General features: G+C 40.8%; 1 protein-coding gene across 1 annotated transcript in view; it reads right to left on the reverse strand.

The window, feature by feature from the left end:
* The window catches only part of PEX14 (peroxisomal biogenesis factor 14), a 77836-nt gene that overhangs the window by 24469 nt on the left and 27181 nt on the right, over positions 1-26186 (reverse strand). The window contains exon 3 of the mRNA XM_080563645.1: positions 17004-17088. Coding sequence (XP_080419771.1) covers positions 17004-17088 — 85 coding nt within the window. The remainder of the gene's footprint in view (positions 1-17003; positions 17089-26186) is intronic.

Below are 26186 nucleotides of genomic sequence, written 5' to 3' on the forward strand. Positions count from 1 at the left end.
ATTTGCTTCGACCTTGCTCTTCTCATTGGGGCATGAAATTACGACGGCAGCACCTTGATATTACAGCCATAAATACAGTAAACTGCAAATTTAAGCCAACGGCTCCTATTGTCTCCGAACATAAAGCTGATCGGTATTTATTTAAAAGGAGAACGAAAAAAAATATTATATATCACCTTGTTTATGGGTCCAGTCCCCCCCCTCCCCTAATCTGCCTTATTCACTTGGTTAAATACTAAACAAACAAACTAAATCCTCCCTATTTTCTACTGATTAAATATTCTCATGAAATGAGTATTGTCTTCAGAAAACTGGATCAAAGTATTTCCACTCTGAACAAGAAAGGGCAACCTGCTTGCTTAGCATGTTTTGGAATGGAAAAAACAGGAACAAGTACTACAACTTTTCTTCTCAGTTTTCTATATTTGAGAAGTTCAAAATATACAAAGACAAAGTTGCTTCTGGTCACTCTTCCGTGTGTGTGTATTACATGTATGTGAATGCACCCAAGAGAGAAATGTTTCCCTCCAGTTGTTTCTTATTTAAAAATATCTCCCCTGTTAATACTGTTTCAAATGGAGGAGGAAAGGTACAGAAAAAAAAATGCAGTAAGATTAATGGGAGGAAAAAAAGAATGCACAGGACTCCTCTGTGCAACAGAGAGCGGGGAGAATGCCTCATTTTCCTATGGGCATTTAGGGTAAATACCCCCGTTCACTGACGACATACCCACTAAAATTTATTAGGGGGAAAAAAATCAAACACAAAGGCAAAAGGACATTGTAATATCACAAAGCATATCACAGCATAAATCACAGCATTATAAGTCAGTGCAAAATGTATTTCACTGGTAGTTTCAAGGCAGGGAAGATACAGTTTCACTTGCAGTAAGAGAGGTCAGGTCTTCCTCTTCTAACGTAGAGAAAGCTCTTTGCTCCTTGCTCATACGAAGTATGTTATCTGTGTTCCACACAGGAAAAAAGGAAGGGACACCTTATGTAAAAGCTCCCAGTACTACAGTACATATTTCAGGGGCCAAAGCATCAAGAGGAGAGTATGAGGAACAACATGCAGGACAAAATCGCTGGATAATGGGACTCAGACCCAGGACTCCGAAATGCAGAAGTCCTATTAGATGCAGTACTATCACAGCCTTAACAGGATTTGGACGCCTCATTTTTGAATTAATCTACAATAAACCTTCAACTAGCAGACAGCATAATTCAACAGGCACAATTTTTGCTTCACAGAAAGTTCAAACTACAAAAAGGGCAGCCAGCAACATGACTCTAAATCAAAGAGGACATGTCCAGAAGTCCTCAGAAACCTGAACTGCAGGACCGGAAGTTTTGTTACACAGTCCGGTTAAATTCCTGTGGAACTAGGACATGCAAAAACACAGTGAAACTTCAGTCTTGGGTAGCTTCTTCCAAAGACTTGTCTATTACAGAGCCATTCTAGGAATACCATGATCAGCAAAAAAGACAGAAGAAATGAGTCTTTCTGTAACATAAATAAAGGTCTCTCCTTCTAAAAATAGGGGGAAATTTCCTTTTATCATCATCTACAGGTCTCTTGCCTGCAGCCTTTCCTTTCTATCATCATACAAGCAGAAAAACAGTATCTGATAGAAAGCCTCTTTTGAGTGGACAGTGGTAGAAGATGTCCGCACCTGCCTGCGACACACTAGTGATGAAGAGGCAGCACATGGGGCTAAGTTGGAAGCCAATGCTCTAACAGGGGAATGCAGGACATCCAATTCAGCCAGCACATGATGTAAGAATACTAGGTGGAGAACAAAAACCTCTGCATATTGTAAATGATTTTAAATGAATATCTACCTCAGGGTTTGAACGCTTTGAAGACTCCATGCCAAGATGCCACTTCTAGGGTAATTTATCAGGAATGGACCATTACCAAAGCTCTGTCATTTGTTTAAAAGAAGCCTGCATAGGGCAGAAAATCCAGATAATGGAAGAGACGCTACTCTAGTAACCATAGTGCTGTCATAATTTGTTACCACAACTGACAACCTCCCTAGAAATAAAGCTATGCATTCAGAGAAAACAAACATTAGATACACCAAACAGGTAAGTTTCCAAGCATACCCCTGCCTGTGATCTGCAAATGCTTGCTGCTGTTCCTGCAGAGAAACAAGTCTCATGGTGATGGTTCCTGATCCTCATTACTGGTATATTATAATACTCCTTAAAGGCTCCAAAAGGCATTCACTGCACCAGGCACTGTGCAGAAACAGAGTAGAAGGCAGCCAGACCCAAAGCCTCAACAGTTCATGTGAATGAAAGACAGGCTGGAAGGAAGAACACTGCATGCATAAATGAGGCAACTTAACCACAGTACACAGCAGGTCTATGAAACTTCCCTTCTATTAAACTGAAAAACTACAACAAAAAAGCATTCTATAAATGTGAAAAGATATGTATTTCTTCTAAAGGTTCATTTCCAAAAGTAGAACAGTTTGGAAGACAGCACTTAACTTCAAAAACCTAGTAACCAGACTTTATTAACAAAACTTACCGCAGATTTTAAAAATAGCAATCTCAGAAAATGTTTGTGCTTCATATACATTTACTTTATGTGAAAGAAAAATATTTTGTTAAACAGCTTGTTGAGCAATAGTAACAAAACGATTGGCCTTTGGCTACTCTTTGATCTGTGATAATATCTTTCGGAGCTTTTTAAGGGGAAAGCAAGAGGTTGTCTTAAATTCGGGTACGGTAAAACACTGGCAGTATAAGAGGTTTGGTTTTGATCTGCCTTCAAACTCCAATTTTAAACTGTATTTCCAACTCAAATGAAACAACTTGAACTAGCATGTCACAAGAATTCTGGCACTGAAGTAGAAGGAGCCAGCATGGAAGATCTGAAGGCAACCAGACAGCTGCAAACCCAACATCTTTGTTATCGCAGCAAAGAACCACCAAGCCTTTCAGGGGCACAAGACCAAGTATGGTCCCTATTAGATCTGACCTAGAAAACTGGCCCTAATGTGGAATAACTCCAGATTAGAAGCCACTGCTGATTTATTATTTCTAGAACAGACTGGTGTGAAATTCTAGAACCAGACTCTTTTTTTCCCCAACTCTGAGTTCAAAAGAAAGTAATTGTGTAAGAGAACAGCACGTTCAAGCCACCGCAAGGAATTCTTTAACCAGATTTGTCATGATATCCGAAGGATGACCTCATTTTATATAAAATAATGAGAAAATCTGTCCTGATGTACCATTCCCAGTTCTTTACATTACTCTGGAACTACTGATTGCCCCAAACACCCACTAACAAGTGCCTCTGCACATTTCTTACCTTAGACAATACCCATCAGAGTACCCTCTACAGACTAAGACGAACTGCAATGTAAAGAGCAACTTGCCTTGATGTTATTTACTTCCTCTTCTACTTTTAAAACTTTTAGCTTTAGAAAGGAACAGAACAAACCCATTAGTCTAGACTGATCACATGAAAAATCATAGAGTGTATACTTAACGAACTTTTAGCTTTTGAAGAAGGAACAGAATGGCAACGCTGAATATGCAACACAACAGTGCTGCTGTGCCCTCTGTCAGAAAGCATTGCTCTAAGGAGCACTGAGAACAGTACCTACAGCTGCACCTTCCTAAGAAAGTAGACAAACATATGGAAGTATGAATGAGAAAATATATGGAAATGTAACGAAATGAGTAGCCAAAAAGAAATGAGTAGCCACGAATGCAGAAATCTAAGTGCTGTTTCGGACAGACATTTTCTTCACAACCTCACAGAGTGACTTTGCTCCTGTAACCCAGTTTCTATGAAGTGGAATCGATGTTAGACACCTAGGAGTCAGGTATCACAGCACTGAGAAGATAAGCACAATTAAGAAAAATACATCTAAGTACTACATATTTGATTATTATGGCACAAACGTTTCAGGTAAATCCGGTTTGCATTTCCCCCAGAAAGACACAGACACTAGCACACTATTATAAAAAGACATGTCAGCAAGTATTCATTACAGATTATAAATCACCCTCGTTCTTCTTTCTTTTGTTTTAGAGAAATTTTTTTACATGCCATTAAAATATTGTTTGCTGAATGCTACTACAAAGCTAGCCACCTGTAAAATTAAAGGCTGATGCTGCCAATAAGTGTTGAAATACCTTCTGTTTAAAAGGCAAACCTACTTTGTAATTTTTAACACAACTGTATAAATATTTCTCCACCCACCCTTCACAATTTTGTTGGTTACACTGCGTCCATTTAGACAACAACCATCTATGTCATCATACAGGATGTTAATCTTGGGTGGAGAAGAAAGGAACAATAGCAAATGAACTTTTAAGAAACCAAGATTATACATTCGAGCAGGGACCTTCACGATAAAAGAAGAGCGAAGACAAAAAACATTAGGGGACAAGTCAACAAAACAGCAGAATAGTTTCAAACGCTCATTTTTCATCTTTTGGATTGTTTATTGTTATTTTTTTCTCCCCATGTGCCTTCAGCAGCTCTTCAGAGTTCTGGAGAAAATTAAAGGAGTCTGGATAAAACGCCCAAAGGACAACTAATGCTAACAATACTAAAAATAACGAGGTTAAGTGGTGGAAAAACTATGGTGACCACACACGGAGAACTGGAGTGGTAAGGTACAAAAGGAGTTTCATCATTGCTCCCTCAGGACATGCACAGAACATACTAACTGCTTCTAGTTCTCTAGGGTTCCGATTACCATGCCAAACACACCTCCAGAGTTTCCTTATTAGTATAATAAAAAGCCTCTACACATTTGGGTTCTATTCCCAGCCTTGCTATTGACCTTGGGTAGGTCACTTAACCTCCATCTGCCTCAGTTTCTACATTTGTAAAACAGGAATAATATTACACAACATCCTTTGTACAATGTTGGAGACTGACAGGACAATTATCATGTACAAAGCATAACTGATGCTTTTGAGAATCTACACATACATTATGTGCATTTGAGCTATGTAAGGCATTTGTAACTTATTCAAGTAACAAGTTTAGACTTTTTTTCTGCTTGCAGATCATCTTTGGTAACACTTCTGGATTTCCACCTCACATCAAACTACGCAAGTACCCGAATTTGTGCTTTGCTTTGGCTGGTTGCTAAAATACCTGGCGTTTCTCTGGTCTCCCTTTGTGCAAGCATTGCCCTCAAAATCCAGTCACTGGTGTTGAATGTTCAAAATAGGAATCTCAAAGTACATTTTTTGAAGACTGCTCTCTTCCAGTGTCTCACAAAAGTTCCAGCCCAGGAGTAAAACAGGAGTGGCTACACAGAATTCACACAGAAACTGGAGGGAAGATTAAGAAACATTTGTGGGCATGTTACTGCAATATAACACAAGTCAGATCAGTAGGTGAGGCAGCTGGAGCAGCTGAAAAGCTTGTGACTAGTATCAGCTCATACTCTATGAGGATACCTGTGGGAGCTCCAGGGTCAGGGGATATCCCCTACACAAAGGAATCACCTCACAAATCAAAGGAGACTGAAGAAAAATGGGAAGATATGTCCTTCTGGGCACTACCTAAGAACGTGTCTCCTCTCCAGAATGCCAAAATGGGAATCAATATCATTACAAGGAGCTACTTACAGAGTCAGGGGTGAGCGATGAAGGGCCAAGGACACGCTTTGCAGATCCCTGTCTCTCCATTTAAATCTGCAAACTACGGCCCCAAGGCACAGGATTCAGGCCAGGCCCCACTGGCACGCTGCTGCAGGGGAAGGTGCTCTCTGAGGCGGCATTTAGGGGCAGATCTCTGCGCACAAGCTTGAGCCCTGGTCCCTGAGGGACGGCAGCCCCCGCGTTCCCCAGTGCCAGGCCCACGACTGGCCAGAACAGCTGATTACCCTTCGCACCCACCACAGTAGATGAAGTTCATCAAAAGGGCTCCAATTTCCTCCCCGGTTTTCTTTTACTGCTACTCTTGCCTGTCTCAGGAGGCCTACCGTGAAACGAGCTCTCCCTTTCTGAGAGCACCTGGGGCCCGGGGAGGCCCCGACCCTGAATGTACCCGGACAACCGGGCAGGGGCAGATCGCGTTCGGACCGACGGGACAGGCGCCGGTGCCGCCACCCTCCTGGGTATTCTCGGTACGCACAGCGCCAGCCCCAGCTTCTGGGCTGCACACACACACACGCACGCACTTGCTTTACCCGACACTGAACTCACACCTCACAAACAAATTATTTAACTACTCTATCCCCCAAGGAAGCCGGTGATCATTTCAAATGCAGCTCCCTGCTCGTCTCTCACATACACGCAACGGCCTGATAGGTTAAATGCTGCCGTTTAATTACAGTAATGGAAGCTGCTATTTTTTGGTTCCCTTGAATTCTCTCTCGCTCTCTTTTTTAAACACATACAGAGTCATCTTTTAAACATGTATTTTATATTTCTGAGTTTAACAGCTGCATTCTCCTGGTTACTTGAAGTGCAGGAGCAATGGTATTCTGACACTCTGCACCTCTGAGCAGCTTACCTTTTAAATAAAAAGAAGACAGGCTGGGGGAGACGCTGGAGGAAGGAGACATGCGAGTGTCGCAGAGGCCAGCCTGCCCCTCCATTTACTTGGATGGTTTGCATTGGTTTTGTTGAATACAACCAGCTCAACCCCCACGCCCCAAAGCAGCTGGGGCCTGGGGAGGATAAACATGGGAGTGTTTTGAGTAATTTTACTGAAAATGCAACATCAGTTCACCACACAGCGTAGCACAGCATGGTTATCTATCTGTAGGACTGGGAGTCAGGATTATCTCGGATCTAACTGTTCCTAATGCTTCTGACTCAGTTTCCCCCATCTAGAATGGGGATGGTAATTCCTCTGCTCCCCGCTAAAGTCTGGAGTTTGCAAATTGCTGGGAGAACATAAAGGTCTAACCAAGAAGAGAAAATGTAAATAGAAGGACATGAAATGAATCTTATCATCCTGCCATTCCACAAAAGGTTCTGCAAGGCTTAGTCAGTTAATATTTGTAGAGTACTTTGAATTTGCAAAGTGGTATACAAATAAGAAATGCATATTTGTTAAATTCTTGAGCATGCTGCAAAACACTTGTTTTGTTTTGTTTTGTTTTCTCTCCAGTGAATTCAGGGAGGGGGCTGCAGGTGGCCACAGACTAGAGGGCTTTATGCTTAGTTATTAATGAAGAAAGACATATAACGTGTATTACCTGGGTAGCACAAGATCTGTTTGTGGATTTTACATTTTGTATTGCATGGCAATTGGAAAAAATCTACAAGCAAGGACTAAGTACTTCTAAGTAAAAACAAATCGTTACCTATGCTAAGGCCACAACTCTCCTAGAAAAATACCCATACTACACCTGTCCTCAACTTTATTTGTCCTCTAAATGTGAAAAGCTTATTTATTTGTTCCGTGGCAGTTGGCTCGCGATCAGCCAGCCACCCATGCAGAGATATTGCCCATCTTCATTCTCTGGTACAGATATCCACCGGTGTCTCTTAAGGATGGAATCTTAAAAGGTGAGGCAAGGCAGAGACAAAGACAAATTTAATTTTATCACCATAAAAAGGGACATTTCCACATGGGCAGCAAGGACATGAATATCATGTGTATGCGGGGGCAGGGGGGGGATTATAAACGCATTTTTGGCGAAATTCAATAAAGCTGATTCCACTGCATAAGGTCAGCAATTTACTTTTAAAAAATGATATGATTGCAACTTTTAATATAACCCATGTATTTGCTGCAAGATGCTCTAGAAGATTGTGTAATGTAACCACCCGACCTCTCCACAGGAGCAGAGATCACCCCATTTACCCTTTATTGTCTTGCTAAAAGCAATGCACATTTGCACAGTATGACAAAGTCAACAGCTTTTACTTAAGAGAGCCTCAGATTTCATTGAGAATGAATTCTCTGCTCTCCTCCTAGGGGAGTGGAGTCTCGCCTGGACTAGGCTCTATCGGAAAGAATGAACCAAAGACTAAATTTCCCTTTTAGCTAAGGAAAGAATGACGGCCCTCCAAATTAAAATTAAGAGAGAGCCGTGTGTAGCAGAAAAATAAATAATGGGATTTCATGTTCGTGGGCACCCAAGACATAGCTTTAAACAGGGTAGGAATGTTGTCTCAGAGAACCCAGAGAATTATCTCATACAGGAACTTATTTTATCTTTCCTAACAGGAAAGTATCATTAGGTCTGAGATGGATTTCAGCAGAAGAGCAACACAGATTAACCTAATTACACTCCTTGTTTTAGCCCCAAGAGAGAAGGCTGTCTCTTTAGACTTAGAAACCAGGTTCATCCACACAGCAGATCAGGAACTGAATTCCTTCACTTGCTCCAGGAAGACTGTGGGGAAACCCTGGGTTGCATGACCATGAAGAGAGAATTCTTTCTATAACAAAAATATTTTTATACAAACGAACACAGATTTCTTCAGCTGTCTCAAGGTGAAGCTTGCTTCAAAGGTCAAAGCTGCAGGGCTGGATTAGGATTGCACGCAATCTGCCCAAGCCGTGACATCCTGACATTCTCAGGTTTGCAGCTCTCCCCTCCCATACACAATCGATGGAAGTAAATTCTCTGCAAAGTGTGGCTCTCACTGCAGCAACTCTGAAAATCACACACGCTGCAGCATCAACAATTACAAAACAAGCATATCAAAGCAGTTTATAAACATAGTTAAGATAAATCTGACTATGTCGATGATGCGAAAGTGGTAATTAAACCCATTTTACAGATGGACAAGCTGAGAACAGGTAACTTGCCCAAAGCCAAGCAAGCAGTCGTATCTCAGATCTTCAACGTCTGTGCTTAGATTGCAGCTACAAAGGTGACTTTCCTTTGGTACTCTACATTTACTTTCACTTAAAAAACATGATAAAGAAATTCGTAAATTTACAGGACAGACTTAGCATGTGTGCTTTTTTTGCCCATCACTATGGTTAACAATTTCAGGACTCAGAATATAACTGACTATTTTAGCATCATCTTCCAGAATAGACTTCAACCCACTCTGCCGTAATCATATTGGTTTTTCAATGCTACCAGGAATGGAAGTATTATTTTGACAGTAAACAAGGCAGATATGACTCAAAACCCACTCACTGAGCAACAGGAGTTAATTTTGCAAAGCCATTTTTTAACGGCTCTTTTACATTACATAGTTACTGTCAGATAGCCAAGTGAAGAGATACCATTAAGCTCATGACATTCTAATTATTTCTTAAAATTAAGCCTACAACTAATATTTTGGAGCACACACAACTTCCCAGGAAGAAAAACAGTCTGTTCCAATTTATCAATAATTTTCAAGCTACAAAACCATAGCAAATGTGATTCTGGACTTTTCACTGGAATCACGGGGAATTTCTGTGGCCCAAGAGAGGCAGGAGATGTAGCACACTGCCCACCCAATGTACTCTAAATGAATCATCTCTCCTGTTCTGTGGAGTATATATCTAAATGGTTCGAGATCACTGTAGGTTGAGCCCAATGTGAGAGAGGGAGGATGTTACCGCTAATGTAACTTGTACTCTCTGTTACAGAACACGTAAATGTGCATTTAGAGGACATCAAATTTGAGAGTCTCTCCCTCAATGGCTTCTTCACAACATCAGTAACATCAAAGGGGTGCCTCTTTTGTTGCACCTTCTCAATCTTTCACATAGAAACCAAATAAAAAGTCACTGAGATCTCTACGTTTTCAATAATAAATAGCAGGGCTTGAATCAAAGCCCTTTAAAACAAACTTGCTTAAAGCAATATCCTGTGAAGAGTAGTAGGTCTGAAGTCTTCCCTACCTTTTTTCTTCTCGCTTTAAACAAACCCAAGCAGGACTTTTTCCCCTCATGCTCAGCAACATACTAACAGAGTTCAGAGCCACAGTCTAGCAGATTCAAACTGAACTTGCAAGCACAACACAGCGCAAGACGACGAGCTTCTTGGAGCTACCCACTAACAACAGTGATGTATTGTCCTGCTGGTGCACTTGTCTAGAAGATTTTTTTAGTTCCAAGCAGAGCTAGTTAACAAATGTCCAGCACAGCATTTTTTCATAGAGAAAGCGTTCCTTCAAAAAACAAACAAAACAAAACCAAACAACAACAACAACAACAACAAACTGTTCTGGAGCAAAGTAATAATTTCATAACAATTCAAAATCTCTACTATTGTCAATTACAATATAAAATACCCCACCCTAATCAATAAAGAGTGATCCGATGGATCAATAATATTTCATTTGAAAAAGTGAGATTTTAAATGTTAAGCCCAATTTAATATAAAAACATTTAAAAACTAAGAATTTTCAGTGGGGTAGAAATGTATTGTTCAACCTAGTTTCTAGATACTATTGAGCTACAAAAAACAATTGTTATAAAACAATGAAACGTACACTGAGTACAATGCTCTTCTAAAATAAACTCATTTGTAAGCAAGTAGAGTTTCTATCAACACACAGATGCACACGTTTTCCTTAATCATCTGGCTACTCTAAACATTAACAGGTCGTCACATGGTTAGCTATGCCTAAAGTTATACCAGGTGTTTTTCTGCCCTCTCTCGAATCACTAGTGACTGGGACACATCAAAGATGAGATATGAACTGATTTCTCCACGTGGATATGGACTAAATAGCTTCCTTTTTCCAAACTTCCTTCCAAATCTTGAGGCTTTCTATCCATTATAAAGATTTCCTTCCGAAAACCTTGACATCTCCAAAGAATTAGTGTACCTGATTTCCCGGGATGTCCTAAGGTCAATCATTTGATCCCATTTTGTTAACAGTGTTTCTGCAGGTCTCTTCTTGGCACACAAGCCAAGAAAATCTGTAGAGTTCATGACAAGTTCAGATAACACAAGCAATGGTAAAATTGATGGGGGAAAAGAGTCAGCATGATGAATAGGCTGGTGCTGAACAGCAGGTGACAGATATGTACACAGAAGACTGGCAGGAGAGAGAGACATCTCCTCTGCAGATGGATGGAGAATCTCAATCACTTTCAGGACAAAAAAAGAAGGCAACTAATGCAAAACACAGAACTGTGGCACTACTTTCTGGTTCATGGGCACATTTATTCTTCTGGATTATGAAACTCCAGCGGTGGAAGTCTTCCTCGTACGTTGAACATTATCAGCACTGGGTAAACGTAGCAGAGTGCCGGTAACGGCTGTGACGAGTGATGATGCTGATTGAGACAGGAACTGTTGGGAGTTTGTTAGCATTGAAAGCATTCATTCTCTGGGTCCCTAATGAGTTCCCTGAGGACACAACCAGATTTCCCCACTAAGGCAGGGTTGTATCGACCCAAAGCTTGGGGACGGGTGGCACCTAAAGAACAAACTGGTAGCAAGAACATGTGTAGGATATATTTTTCTTTAACTTAAGCAGAATATTATAAGGTATATTTGCTGTCTTTCAAAGTCATAAACAGAGGCCTAAGCATCTTTAGTAATTAAATATCCCATAGTGCTTTTCAAGAATCTTAGTAAATTTTTTACTCGGTAATTACTTTCTCTATCCCTAAAGCTCCCCCTGCAAGATCACTTAGATAAAGTATTCTTCATTTCCTCTCCTAAAAAAGATGTAGTGATGTTAAACAGCCACTGTCCTCTACCTCAGAAGTGAAAGCTTTTCAGTGGAAAGCACAGCAAGATATTGATAACCCTATACACACCATCAAATGTGCTTGATGCAAATAGCTGCAAAGTTTCGGTGGTTAATGGGTACAATGTGCTCTAAGATTCTCAAATGAAAAGCATTATGAAAATGTAGAATGCACTTTGACTTTCCTTTAACCTGTACAATCATTTCCGTACATCTACACAAGCTGTTAGACATACTCTGTGCTGCCTGAACACCTGTTCCAAACTCCTGTACTAATCGGAAAGCACACCCTGCCTGGTTCTAGCCGTGGAGTGGACTTTCAGCGCTCAAGTACTCTGTTCTAGACGCTTAATACACTAAGTGCATTCTTGCCATTTCTTTTTTGAATCAATACCTGAATTCCAGGTCTCACTTGCAGCTTTGCATGTGCAAGTGATGAGGTCTACCCAGGCACGAGCACAGAACGCTAATTAGACAGCTAGAGAACAAGTTACCCAATCTGCAAGTGCAAAACAAGACAAGTGCTCACTCACACTATCGGCTGTGCAGTGAAGTCAGGTCTTCGTTCCTTTTCTTCACCACCTCTTAAATCCGTATCCTGCCAGCATGTTTGAAGAGAAGGGCAAGTCACCTAGCATTCCTTGAATAGTTTACACTTCTGGCCTAATCACACATTCTTTTCTCAAAACTGGTCATTTCTAGAGAAGAATGAGGTTTGGAGGACCCTTGCAGTTGGCCCAAATACTCGACAGCACAGATTACCAACTATATTTTTTGCATGAATTGTCACTGGACTCTATCGGCTTGCATTGTATTTTCTGCTCTAGGAAAAGCTTTATAAAAACTGTTCGAGCTTCACTGAGACATGTTAAAGAATTAATTACAAAGTAAAGCTGAAGGAGAAAATTAATTTTGGAAACACAAGAGGTTACTTTTCTTTTCCTCCCTTTTCTGGAAGTGGGGGAGGAAAGTTATTTTCATCTTCATGCTGGGGGCAGAAGCTGGGAGCTGTCCAGTCGATAACCTGGCCATCAGAACAAGGTTTGTAATTAAAAGGTCAGTGACCTGGAAAGCTAGGGCCTCACTCTCCGGGCTTCTCAGTAATGACGGCGCTATTAAATTAAGACTGTTATGAAATCAATGCTAAAAAAGCTTTCATGGTAACGAGATTCCATTCAAGGACATGCAAACTGCCTCATGAAATGGACTTAAATTATAAAAAAGAAAAGTAATAAAAGAGGGTTAAATTGAAATCTGCTGAAGAATTTACTTCCTTTAAAGCCCTCCAGCAGTAGGCTGTGCCCCCTTCTCTCAGGTCCTCAAGGTGATCCACCTTGGTTTCTTTGGCAAAGAGGAAAAGACAGGGGTTTGACTTCCAAGAATGCAGACTACAGAAAGAAGAAGGAAATTCAGCTGGTTTTCTACTGGAGATTCTGGGGCTGATGGCATTTGTTTCCAGGGAGTCAAGTATCTTTGAGCTCTGGCTAGAAGGGGCATGTAAAATTAAATTATTTATTCATCTCTTCAGAAATCACCATAGCCTGACAGCTTGACACTGGCATAATTTTCTGGAACTCTGATGCACTGCAAAAAGCTGTGCGAGACCCAAAAGAAAACGTTGTGTAGTAACTCCCTTCCTATCAGCCGAAGTACTGAAACAGATTAATAGACAATGGATGGAAAAAGACAGAGACAACAATTCCAACAGCCTGCAGCACATCTCACCAAGCAAGAGTCTGATTGCTTTGGGAAGCATGTAGCCTGTTGTGTTTCATATATATATATATATATATATCCATATATATATATATATATTCATACACTCATACAAAGGACAAATCCAGGTACCAGCACCCCGAATAATGAAGCTCCATGTGCATTGTGCACTTCCACCCCAACTCTCTACCTTGCCAGAAGTTACAGATTCGGAGTACACAAAATTAACAAACCACATGAGTTACCGGATGGGTAGCTGAGCAGTACAGGACATCTGAGGCACAACAGTTAGATGACAGACACATTTCCACAAGGGTTTAAACCCCACATGTTGTCTAATTACTCCCAAGGCGCCGCTGATTCTGTGGCATGTCATCAGCAGAATCAGCGAGTTGGACAAAAAACAAACAGCATCTTTTTTTCCTTTCTTTTCTTTCAGATACTCTGAAGGGAAACAGCTGTTTTTCCCTTCATCTGAAGAAGTTCATGATAAAAAGGAGGAAATGTCATAAATTACACAAAATGCCAGTGTAAGCTTCAAAGAAAATGATAAATGATTCTAATAACTTCATGTTTCTCATTAATGCCTCTGTATTTGGGAGTTTAAAAGTGCTTAAGACAACACAGAAATCTCATCCAACTTTTGAAAGACCTTTTTACAAATTCAGGACACCCTCATTCTCCCAGCTGTCATCAACAGATTCATCCCAGGTTCCTGAGAGCAGTTCAGCAACCCCCTGACCTGTGAGTACCCAGGGAAGCCTCCTTTCTTTCAGCTGCTGCAACTCCTGTTTCACAGCCAGCCCCAGTCCAACTGATGATCCTGAAGTAACTTTCATCTCCTACTGAACTGAAATGTATTAAGAACCTCAGTTCCTATATTAAAGAGCATTAAAAGAAAATAAAACTTGATTGGCATTTTTAGGAAACGGATGCTTATTAAAAAAAAAGAGAAGAAAATTATAATTCACGGCGGAACCATCTCTGTAAGTCTCAGAGGTGAGATTGCAGGACCTGAAAGCTCACCCACAGGTAATGCTCCAGTTCTGCTCCTGTAGGCTACAACGGCTGTAGCTGGGATAGTGGGAGGCTGCTGCAGGGGCAGGGCACCTAGCCTTTTCCTTCGGCGTTCCCAGACACCAGCCTCTCTACAGCAGCAGCTTTCACCCAGACCCAGTGGGCAGTCAGAGACCTCTCCTGCAGGGTTCCACAACAGTAACTACAAAAAACACGTTCATACACGGCGTACATGAGGTTCATACATGGTGTACTAGAGATATGAAAATTCATGGATTTGCCCCTCCACTGAAATTCTTCAGTGGTCCACAGGAAGGTCAAAGCTCTCCCTTCTACTGCAAGTTCTGCTGGAAGTAGCCTGGACTGAAGAAACCACAAGGGTATCTCTGTATCATTTCCTACGACGTTATTTTAATAGAAACTCTTGTAACTGAAATGGTTGCTGTACAGAAAATGCTTTTTTTTTTTGACCGACAGTGAGGACTTCTCTAGCAGACAACACAACTTTCTCTAAAATGGGGATAAACATGGTGATTGGGATGACAGTGACTGCGTATCGGAGCAAAGCAGGAACAGCCTACCAAACTGTATGATCCCCATTTACCCAGGACTGGATTTAGCCAGAACACCTAGGCTGCAGGAAAAATTGCCCCCATCTGCTACAGCACATGCATACACTCTGCTCTCGAGTACTGGACAGAGCTCACGTTGTGAGCTCAGTGGTCAGATTCCATACGGCCATATTTCCAAAGACCGCTGGGTACAGGCGCTACTGGACCCTGCTCCTTCCTATCTCCTACTGTTCAGTTTTCAAACAAATAATTAGCACAAAGGGAAGGAGGGCTAATTAACAAACAGGAACAAACAAACAGCTCTACCAAACCATTTCTGCTCTTTAGTAATTATTAGCCAAGTAATTCATAAGAAGTATTAGTCGGGCCACAGTTTCTCTCTGCCTCCATCTCCCCACCCTTCCTCTTCTCCCAGTCAGGGATTTATTAAAATTAAACAGATTAGATGGAGCTCCTGATACTAAAAACTGTTCAGCGAAGCCTGCGGTGGGGAAGTGCAGAGCAAACACCAGAGACATTTGTCTCTAAATTGCTCTAAATACCTTCTGCAAATGAAATTCTAACCCAGCTGTGTTGAGAGAGAAAATGAGGAATAACTGGTCATTGTCAGCACAGGAGAAGATCAGGCAGTTATAATATTGCACGATATACTGGGGGCTAAGGATCTCTCGGCAACAATAGATTTTGTATCAGGTTACCCCGGGTAATCAGCACAGCTTTTAGGCTCAGCTTTCCCTTGCTTCATTGCTTCGATGATAGAGTTGAAATCCCCAAGCTTTTATGATTAATTACTCCCCGTAGGTCCACATATTTCAAGGAAAAACTCATGGAGCACAGCGGCCAACAGGCTCCAAATTTTAATGCCATCCTGATGGCAGGGCAGGGCAAGCAACGTACCTAACTATGTGGCTGGAACACTCTAACTGGCGCTAGGACAAGCAGTGAGACGAGCGCATTAAAACTGATGTACCCATGTACTACTTGTCATGACAGCATTGCTAAAACACAAGACTGCACCATTGCCTTCTAGGTCCTTTGCTATTCAAGATGAGCAGAGTGGTGTGTGTACTTAAGCTCTCCTCATGACATTGGGTCTCAGGCATCTCAATAAACAGCTCATATCCTCAAACTTATTAATGTATTTCATAGGCTTCCCTACTTTTTAAAGCCCAAGATCTTTAGCTTTAGAATTTGATGTACTCTGAAGTACTCATGACTTCACTGTTTAAGTGGGTCACTCCCCTCTGAAGTTTGGAGTTTGTATTTTCAGTATCATTCCAAGTGCTTAAAGTGCTCCACAGCGCATGTAATTAACTCCAAGGTATGATTGTCCTTATTATTTACATCTTACATTAAAGATTTAAGCAATAGGGTCCTAGAAGGGTAGCATAATATGGAAGGCAGCATAATATGGAGTGAACTTCACCTGAAATGCACTCTAAGTTGTTGAACAAAACTTTACATTAAAGAAAAAAATAAACAAAAGGCAGTTCCTTTATAAATCAAAAAGTAAAATAAATTCTCAGTAGGCAATGCAAAAAGTATGTTCCACCTGTCTAAGACGATATAGGATTTGTCAGGATCTGTTCTTTCCCTGCTGTAGAAAAGAACTAAACTCAGTCAGTAATTTACCATTTCAGCCTGAAAGTCAGGTTGACCCCAAGCTTAACCTTACTCTGATCTTGTTTACTTTTACAAAGTCCTTCGCCCTTCATTCCTCTCCCTGGCTCTCTTCAGAAACAATCGACCTTTTCACCTAGAAGCTGGTCATTCTAAAGCCAACATCACGAAGACTAGAACTGGCCAACTATTCCACAACTCTAAACCGTCCTCCTCTCAGAAAATGTGCAATAATAGTTAACGTGAGAACTTCCAACGTGTCTTCTGTGTTCTGCAATTCCACATCTGGTGCCAATATTGCTCTAGTCAGTATGGAAGAAAAGAGTGGTATTTCTTGAAAACCTTTTTTTTTTTTTCTCCCCTCAGACAGACTACCTGCTTTGTTCTTAGAATCCAGTTTTCCATAGAAATACTTCTTGGCTTTAACCCTAACTCAAACTCCCTCATTATCACTGAGACCACAAACTTAAAGAGTCCATACCTTTCTTCTTCAGAAATGCTCTTCTGGTTGCAATAGGACTTTGGCGGACTCGTGGATTCTGTAAAAACTTCACTGCTGTCACAATCTGATGAGGGTAGGAGGAATCGAGAAACAGAAGAGAGAAAAAGATCCAAGTTAGGAATGGTCAAATTCCTATTTTACATTATGCATTTTGTACTGCAAAGAAGGCATCGAATCTAACACATGGAGACAGTCTGGAGCTGACACAGATCCAACTTTCAGAGATGGTTCAACAACCATCAGTGTTTGTGGCTAAACTGTAATCAGCAAATTATGGTATTTCAACCTAGAAGTTTCTGTTTGAATTGCTCTTTCAGCAGCTTGACCTGTACAAAAATCTCTATTAAGATTCTCAGAAGTTTCTGTCATTTACAGTGATCTTCTTACCGAAGTTGGCTCCTATAGTTGATGGCAACCTTAAGACATCTCATGTGATCTGCAACAGTAGACTCTTACTAGGAAGAATGATTCCTTTCTTTCTGACTTAAAGTTCCCTGCAAATTCTCAGAGATTAAGGCCTTTTCTGCCATCATTCCAACTTACTGTCAGCAATAAAAAAACCTCAGCTTGTCACGACTGGAAAAGAAGCAACTTCCCGTGTTGTGGATCACACAACAAAAATATCAAAAAAGTCACTTCTTATGACATAAGTGGGTTGGTGAGTGGTTACTTTATGTTCCGCTCTGGTAGAAATCACAGATCATTTTTGTCTAATGACCGACTTCCTCTACGTGCTTCTTTAAGGTGTCACAGCACTTAAAACAAACTCACTTATCCAAACAAAGGATAAAGTCTGGGATAACACTGAACGGCATCAGCAACAATGGCACCGGTTTTTCACATTAGGATTTAGTGCCAGTGACAGGTATTTCCTTTTTTTGTTCGTGTAGCAGGTCAACTTTCCACATACCCTCCTATATTGTTATACACATTATTACATGCTGCTGCACTGGTGAAAAACAGCTGATTCGATTTACTTCTGTACAAAGGCATCTGTTCTGATTGTGGCATCGGGGGGAATAATCTGCCTAAAGCTAACAGCATGTAGGAGATGGACACATCTATGCGAACTACTGGAAGAGATGACTTCCTTCCTCTCTAGTTAAAAATAACCATGCATAAACAGGGAAGAGGTTTTTCCCCCCAAACAGAGGCCTGTGCCTTCTAAAATGGCGGCATACAGTAGGCCCATGTTAGGTAGCTCTTGAAGAGTTTTACTTAAAACACTTTCCGAAATTCAGTCCCGAAAAGGTTTTCAAAAATTTTCACAGCAGAAAAAGAAAGACAAAATAGCATCACTATTGAAATCACCAAGTTTCATTTTGTGTTTGAATCAAAGCCTTCGAATATGCATTTCTGGTCAGAGAGCAAAGTTCTGATGGGTTTAATGGCACTTTCAATGTACTCCTCGGTGCATTCCATCAATGTTTTTTTTTTTTTTTTTTTTAAATTGCATCTCTTATTTCTTTAAATACATTAATCAGGCTAGTGTAGGCAAAACGGATCCATTGGACAATGCAATAAACATGAATTATCATCTATCCAACACGCATAATGGCTTAAAAATACATAATAGCAGGTGTAGTTTAAATGATTAGTTATTACACCTGTGGTGGGTCTGATTCAATTGGGGAAAATCATCTTTAATAGGTTAAAAGGTTTAGATCACCAGGCTTCCCTTAAAGTGGCTGTAGAGAGGGTATGATGGAGTACGCTGTCATTACTAATTCATTTAAGAAAAACATGGGGGATACAGCAAAGAACAGCATAAACGAGCGAATCCAATTTAAACATCAGGTAAAGCAGAAAACACCTTTTAAAAAAGCATGATAAATGAATTTGGAAGAGAGATGAAATTGACATATTTATTTTAACGGGAATTTGACAAAGTCCCGGCACACTTCGAAGTTGGGAGGATAAAATGAAGGGGGTATTTTTCATTCTTTTCCTTTTCTTATTTTCCTTCATTTTTTTTCTTAAGTTTACATTCAGTAATTTTAAACCATAAAATACTACAGCAAAATACCCCACATAAAGTACATTTTGGTCTCATTTATGTGCACTTGATCTCTCTCCGGCTGAAACGCAGGTGACAGGCAAATCACATATTTAAACAGTGCTGATATTGCTACACCAGATGCAGAAATATGAAGCACACAAACTAATAACTTTAAGGTAATATGCTGAATAAGAAAGATGCCCAAACGAGCAGACCACCAGATATGCGAACATATCAAAACCACTTTCCCTCTAACAATAATTACTTGTTTGTTTCTTCAGGAACTCCTCAACACTCCCTCCCACATTTAGTGAGCGAGAGACACAGACACAAAAGGCCTGCAGACCTGAAATCCTGCAAGCTCTCATATTTAATTATCACTTTTTAAGCATAAAAAAAGCCTGTAAGAAATAAACAGTATTTTTCATTGTGCTATTTTAATCACAACCCTTTTAACGTTTTATTGATTCTAACTCTTTATTAAAACTTATTTTTGCCTTGCAAAAATGTAAACATTTCAGTAGTAAAATTCACTCCAAAATAAACTTCTATTTTATCTCTTCCCTGCATCATTTCCTGCATTATTCACAAAGTTTTTAATCTTAAAACAAAATAAAATTACAGGCAATAACAAACTTCATAAAAAAAAGAACATTTACTCCTCTTTCGAATAATCCCACATTTTTCATATTTGTGTTTGCATTTTCTCTTGTAGGCTGAGCTGAAACTTCTTCATTTCTGTAATTCATCTTGTATACGTGAGGCCAATCTTGTATACTTACGAACCAATTTTGGCCATGTCAAAACGCCAATATTTTCAACAAACATACCCAAGAACGCTCCTACCTTCTATGGATCATTTTCTTTGCACAAACAAGGGCAACTGCAGTCCATAATTTAAAAAACAGAAAAAGAAAAAGGAGGGGGGGAAGATGAGAAGAAGACTTTGCAATCCTATGTATAGCTGAAAAAAATCATGCAGCAAATAGCACTCTGACTCAGCTGGTAACATTGTTCTGTACTATTTCTGTTGCATTTGTAACACTTCTCCAAATTTTTCTAGTATTAGGACACTGCCAAATAATGTGCATTGTATCACTACTCCGATTCTTAGATTGCCAGCACACATTGGCCAGCAAACTAGTTTTATCTAGCGGATCAGTTACATATTTCTCTTCATGAAAGACAACGTATTTGGGGTTTAAAAACAAGTTAATTCCATAAACTTGCTATCCCACCAGCGCTTCCCCTGCAGTGACATGGCAGGCAAAGACGTATTTCTGGGTGGTGGTGGGTGGGATCCCGCGGCAGATCTTGTCCTCCAGTTTGATTTTAGAAGATGAATGCTACTATTCATGGATTATATTTGCGTCTGGCCAAATTACATAAATTCAGGCCAAATATTCTGTTTCAATGTCAAAGATATAAAATGGAGACAAGAACTTTATTGCAGATGTTGTGGGAGTGCAGCAGGCTGGTGAAATTCTGGGCCAAAGCACGGCACTTTGACGTTACAGCCAAGGTCCCTCATTTCTAATTTCCCTCCCTTTTGTGTTAATGGGGAAGGTAAAGCCAGCCTTATTTCTTATTATGCTCAAGACTGCAGGAAAGCAGTCTAAGCTACTTTATCAGTTACTAGCATTAGAAAAAATAAACCTTCAGATTTAAAATGCAGTGCCAAATGCCCACTTTCTAACATTTCAAAAAAAAAAAAAAAAAAGAAAGAAAAGAAAGAAAACAAAACCACCCTCCATCACTAAAAGCTCTACAGGATTTGGTAAAAGAGGTCCACATGGAGAAGAGAAGCAAAAGCCACTGGGAGTGCAGCCAGTAAGAGCTCTAATAGATTTCCTAATACTGGGAACCCTCTGTAGGTTATTACTAAACAGCATTTGTTGATAGACTGAGACTTTGAGATGACCTGTGATGTAAAGGTTGGGTCTGAATTATACGTTGCAAGGGCTGGTATTTTGTCTTTCTGAGTGGATCTGTATCTGTTTAAATGCAACACTTCTTTTCATTAAGCAGAGGCGGCACAGGCCATGAACTATGCACAGACAGTTTACATTACATGTGCGGAAGCAATCAACACTGGCAATATACATGACGTATGTAAAAGAAGTTGGAATTAATTTTTTTCCCAGTGTATTAAAAAATAATAATATGGCAGTATCAACAAACACTCAACCTATTTCAGCCAGAGCAGAAGGCCACAGCTATAGGGCAAATGGAACTGATCAATATATTAGCCTACAGCAACACCCCCTCAGTGTACGGCTGTATGTTCGCAAGGCTCAGAAGATTAAATTGTCTGTGAAAGGTTTCTGCACTCCTACTCCAAAGGAGATACCCAGAAGCCTGTTAACAAGCATCAGGCTAAAGCCAACTTACGTTTTAACAAGGGCTGACTTAAAAGCTTGGCACTGCGACGAACATGAGAACCCCTTCTAGGAGAAACGCTGCGTTTTGGTAAGAAAGCAGTGCTCTGTCAGGACTAACTTGACAAATATGGTTAGCGGTGGCACACGGAAATAGTTGCAAAGCAGCTGTTAATCAGGGAAACACATCATAGAACGCTGATGCTAGCACTCGTGAAAAAATGCAAGGGGCTAATTATGAAGCCATATATCTCACTAAAGAGGCGCTGCGCCTCGCGATTGCAGGCAGAGCGCTCGGAGCCGGGGTCCCGGGACACCTCGCAGCGCTAGCACCAGCGTGCTCCTCGCGGCCAAGCCTCGTCCCAACCCACCGGCCTGGGCCCCCGAATGCCCAAGTGATGCTTCCCAGAAACAGCAGGTCAGGCAGGGGAGGCAAAACAGGAGCTTCAAAGCTCCTAGGATTTCACTGGAATCTTTGTGAAAATGGACAGAATCAGGAATTCATTTCTGTTGTGAGAGGATGTTGAAAACGACAGTTTGGTAGATCTCAGTGTTGTGCAGAGAAAAGTTTTTAAATGAAAAAAAAAAAAAAAAAGCCCTCATGTAAAGCAGAGCAAAGAAAAAATGAATACAATTTAAAGCAAGATTCACAGGAGTCAGAACCAGAAAAGAACAAAGGCAAGGAAGGAACAGGCTTCAAACCGTACCTGAAATTAAGAACCCAGAACTACAAGAATACAGCAACCAAAAAAGGGCAATAATAACTAAAAAAGAAAAATCGCAGGTGCCCAGAAACTCTGACAGTTGCATGAATGAAACCTAACTCGAAATCACGAGTGTAACAGCAAGCAGACAAAAGGCAGGGAAAACAAATTCCAGCCGTGAATTCACCACCCAATTTTCACTAAGCCTTGAAAGAAAGAGGTTCCCGAAAGCGAACCCGAACGTGAGCTGGGGGCAGGTGAATTTCCATCCAGCAGCGAGGAGGCAGCGGGCGGCAGGAGGAATAACCTTGGGCTGGCGAGCGGGTGGTAGCGCGGAGCCAGGACTCCCCCTAGCCGAGGCGGGCGCGGGCGGCGGTGCTGAGAGGCAGGCTTCAGCGGCGGAGCCCAAATTAAGTGTTTTCACTCAGTGGAAATGAAATGTTTTGCAAGATGAAACAGAAAGAAAATTGAGGTTTTAGGTAATTACTAGTTGGCATTTACATATCACAGGCTGGTTCAACACCTATTCATTTTCCTCTTTTATTTTCAATTTTTTAAAATTGCTCATTAAAATGAACACATGACAGGGACGGGGGGAAAAATTACTCTTCCTCTTTTTCCCGAGGACTACAAAATCCAGATCTACTTTAAATACATTTATCTATAATTATCACATACAAAAAAGCCTTACTTAATTTACATTAATAGGGTGACCAAAAAAAAAAAAAAAAATTTTGATAAAAGCCAGAGAAAAATCCCAAGCTGAGCTGTCTTGGTGTCATCTTGTTGTGCCTACTTGGTTCCAGGGACAGCCCCCGCGCAGCCGAGACCCCTGCACTCCCTGCGCGTGCGGGAGCGAGCGGGAAGGCAGGCGCTGCAAAGCCCCCGCTGCACGCTGCCGCCCCGATCCCATCCCTCCCGCCCCGCAGGTTAGCTCCCGGGACACGCTTTCAGCTGCTTTCTTTCCCTTCAACGCACTTTCCCCCCCGTTTCCTCTGCTATTCTCGCTCCGAAGGAGTGACTCCACGTAGTCCCCGTTCTCGGATTCTTTGTTCCAGGAGCCACTTCACGTTTCCTCCAGCTGTTCAGAAAGGCATGACCTTTCCACCTTCTTTATTCACACAGAACCAGTCTTTCCTCACATAACCTCATCATTTCCAGGGATCCCGATCTGCAGCTTGAATGAGCCTCACAGTCTCTCCCAGCTCTGTGGCCTCTCCGTCCAGATTCCCATTGTTCGGTTAAATATTTCCCATGCGTACCCCTTAATTTTCCTGCACCCTCCAGCTTTTTTAATTTTAACCTTGTGAAAGTCTTATTTAACCCCACGCTGCATTCCAGGATACAATTTGTATGAAAAATGCTATATAAAATAAAGTTTTATTGTATCATATGTTAAGGACATAAAACATCCCTGATAGAAGTGTACAGGAGCTGACATGATAGACTAATATATTTTAAGGTCTATTGTGTAAATATGTATTTAGGGAATTCTAAAGCATGGTATTATTGACCCAAGTCTCTCTTAAAACACAATGATATATGGAGTGAAAGCCCTTATGAAAAGTAGCAACTTCGTCTGTGTAGTAGTCACCTTTCAAAGTGAAATATCTCTGCCATCTTCAGTTTCTTCTGATTCAATTTAAAACATAGTGGACATCCTGATAAAATTCCTCTCTTTTTATCAGAAATAATGCTCATTCAGGTAATACTTCCATGCATAAAACTGAAGAGAACAAGAAACCTTTGCCCATGCTTTAAAAGAAATGTACAATAACTATATTTATACACAGAGAGAATGTGCTCTGTATTCTTTTAATTCCGAAAGGAATACAGCTCCAAATGAGACATTGTAACACCAGGCTTAAGGTCACACAAATTGTTACAGGCAAGTGATAAATGCTGGAAAAACACCTTGCAGGAAGTATTAGCAGAACAGCAAACCTAATCTTAAGCTGAAAATGCAGCCATAATACATTTTAAGCAAGAAGTAGCACAAACCTTTTTTCTAGAGTTCAAACACTCAATTTTTTTCACTGAAAAGGAAAGATATAATCTCACTTTCGGAGGGAAACTTTTTAAAAATCCCCTTTTTGTACTTCTGCCTAAACTTAAGTTGCAAGCTTCCTCCAGCCACCAGAACCACCAAAGAAGGTATTACAGCAAGATGAACGGGATGGAGGGGAGGGAAGATAATGCCTGCAATCCAACTGGCAGCAAATTATTTGAAGTTCTGTTTATATAAAAATGGCAATAACCTCAGTGCTGAATGCACGGGATCATTGCGTATAATATATGGACTAGAGAGGCAGTGTCTCGTGCAAGTAGGTAAGGCATACAGCTTCCAAGTGTGCCTGAAGCCAGCGTGCCGTGATCAGGTCAACAAACCGATTCAACGGGACCTAAGAAAGATGCCAGAGAGATGACGAAAGGATAAAACTGACTAAAGAGAATCTGATTTTTAAACTTTTCAGGGCAATACCCAATTTATACATCTCATTTCTCCCTTCTTATAGAAGGAAGCTTAGGGATCATTGAGGCTCTGTGCTGTAAAATTAATGCAAGTGTCAAGTTGTTGAGCTGAATCATTCCAAAGGAATGCAATGACTCAGTGTCCAAGATGCTCACTACAGCAGAACCGTGAGATCATTCTGTGGCTCCACAACTGAAAAAATAAATAAAAAAAGCATGTATCTTCAGGGAGCAGATGGGCAGCATCTCCAGCTCTTACCTTTCCCACTGCTCTCCCCGTTGCCATTCCTGAAGAGCTCACAACAGCTATTGAAAGAAATCTTTTACCCTATTATCTTCACACATGCACAAAGTCAAAAAACAATGAACCAGTAACTTACTACATCTTCATTCTTTCAGCTGCAGGACAGAAAAGGACTGCTGGAGCTTCATTCACATGCTAGGGAGCTAGAAGATGACTCAAGAATAGGAAGTCTGTGTCACATCTAACAATTGTGCCTGAGTACTTAAAATGGCTATTGAATGGTAGTCTCCAGAAGGCGACATCAAAGACAAGCACCAGGACGGGATCGTTGCTCAGACTTACATGGATCCTTCTAATTCCACAGTTGAGAGACTGGCAAGTACTAGGTTTAGATTATGACGGTTTAGATTTAATGCAAAAGAACTGGAAGTAGATCCCATCTGTGGAAGATGCTGGTAAAGATGTTTCAGACTGACATAACTCAAATGGACACGAAAAATCAGCAAGCTACTATTCCTTGAACCTGCTATTTCTAGCACCCCATTTAATAGCTCCACAGGAAATGCAGCTTAGAAACAGAGCGTCTTCCCTCCTGCAACAAAACCCCAAACTATTAGGAGAGAAGTCAGGGGGCTGTGCTGGCATTATATGGAAGATCCTAAAGCCAGAATACATAAGGAGATGCAGGAGGAAACTACTTGGTTTCTGGCGAACCTAGCAAACAAAAGGTTTCATGTTGGAAAGATTAAAGAAGCTGGAAATTGTGACAGGTGCACAATAAATCATGCAAACCACAGTAGTTGAGAAGTAATAGCAAAAGAAGAAGGGCTTGGAACACTTGAAGACCTTAATGTAAATTTAATATTTTACTTAGAGCTCTTTGGGACAAGAATAGTCGTTTTACTCTATATTTGCAGAGTGCCTGGTGCTGGTCTGCAACTGGCCTCCTAGACACTTATTACAACACAAATAATAAAGACTGAGCAGACCATGCACTTTGTTCCTGCTGTTAATTGCCCCATTAAGGGAAAAAATAAGTAAGGGGCAAGAAATCTGATTGGCCAGAGCTGCCTAGTCTATAGGGATTGCAAGTGTAATAATTTTATAGATTTGAAAGCAGCTGCGTCCCTTGTCTTTGTCCAGTTCTCAACAGAAGGAAGCACACATCACAACATTTCTCCTTCGTTTGTAGGCACTTGCATGAGCAGTTTCAAAACTGAGCTGCCCTGGCAACTCAGGATGCTTCCTCTAGAAAAGGAGTGAAACACAATATAAGGGCAAACACGGAGAACATTTCCACTGTAGCTGCCCACGCCATTAATATTCTACAAACAATGAGTCCATTTCGCTTTCCCATGGAGTCAA

The sequence above is a fragment of the Anser brachyrhynchus genome (assembly GCF_964034855.1).
Source record: "Anser brachyrhynchus genome assembly, chromosome: 21".
Lineage (NCBI taxonomy): Eukaryota > Metazoa > Chordata > Aves > Anseriformes > Anatidae > Anser > Anser brachyrhynchus.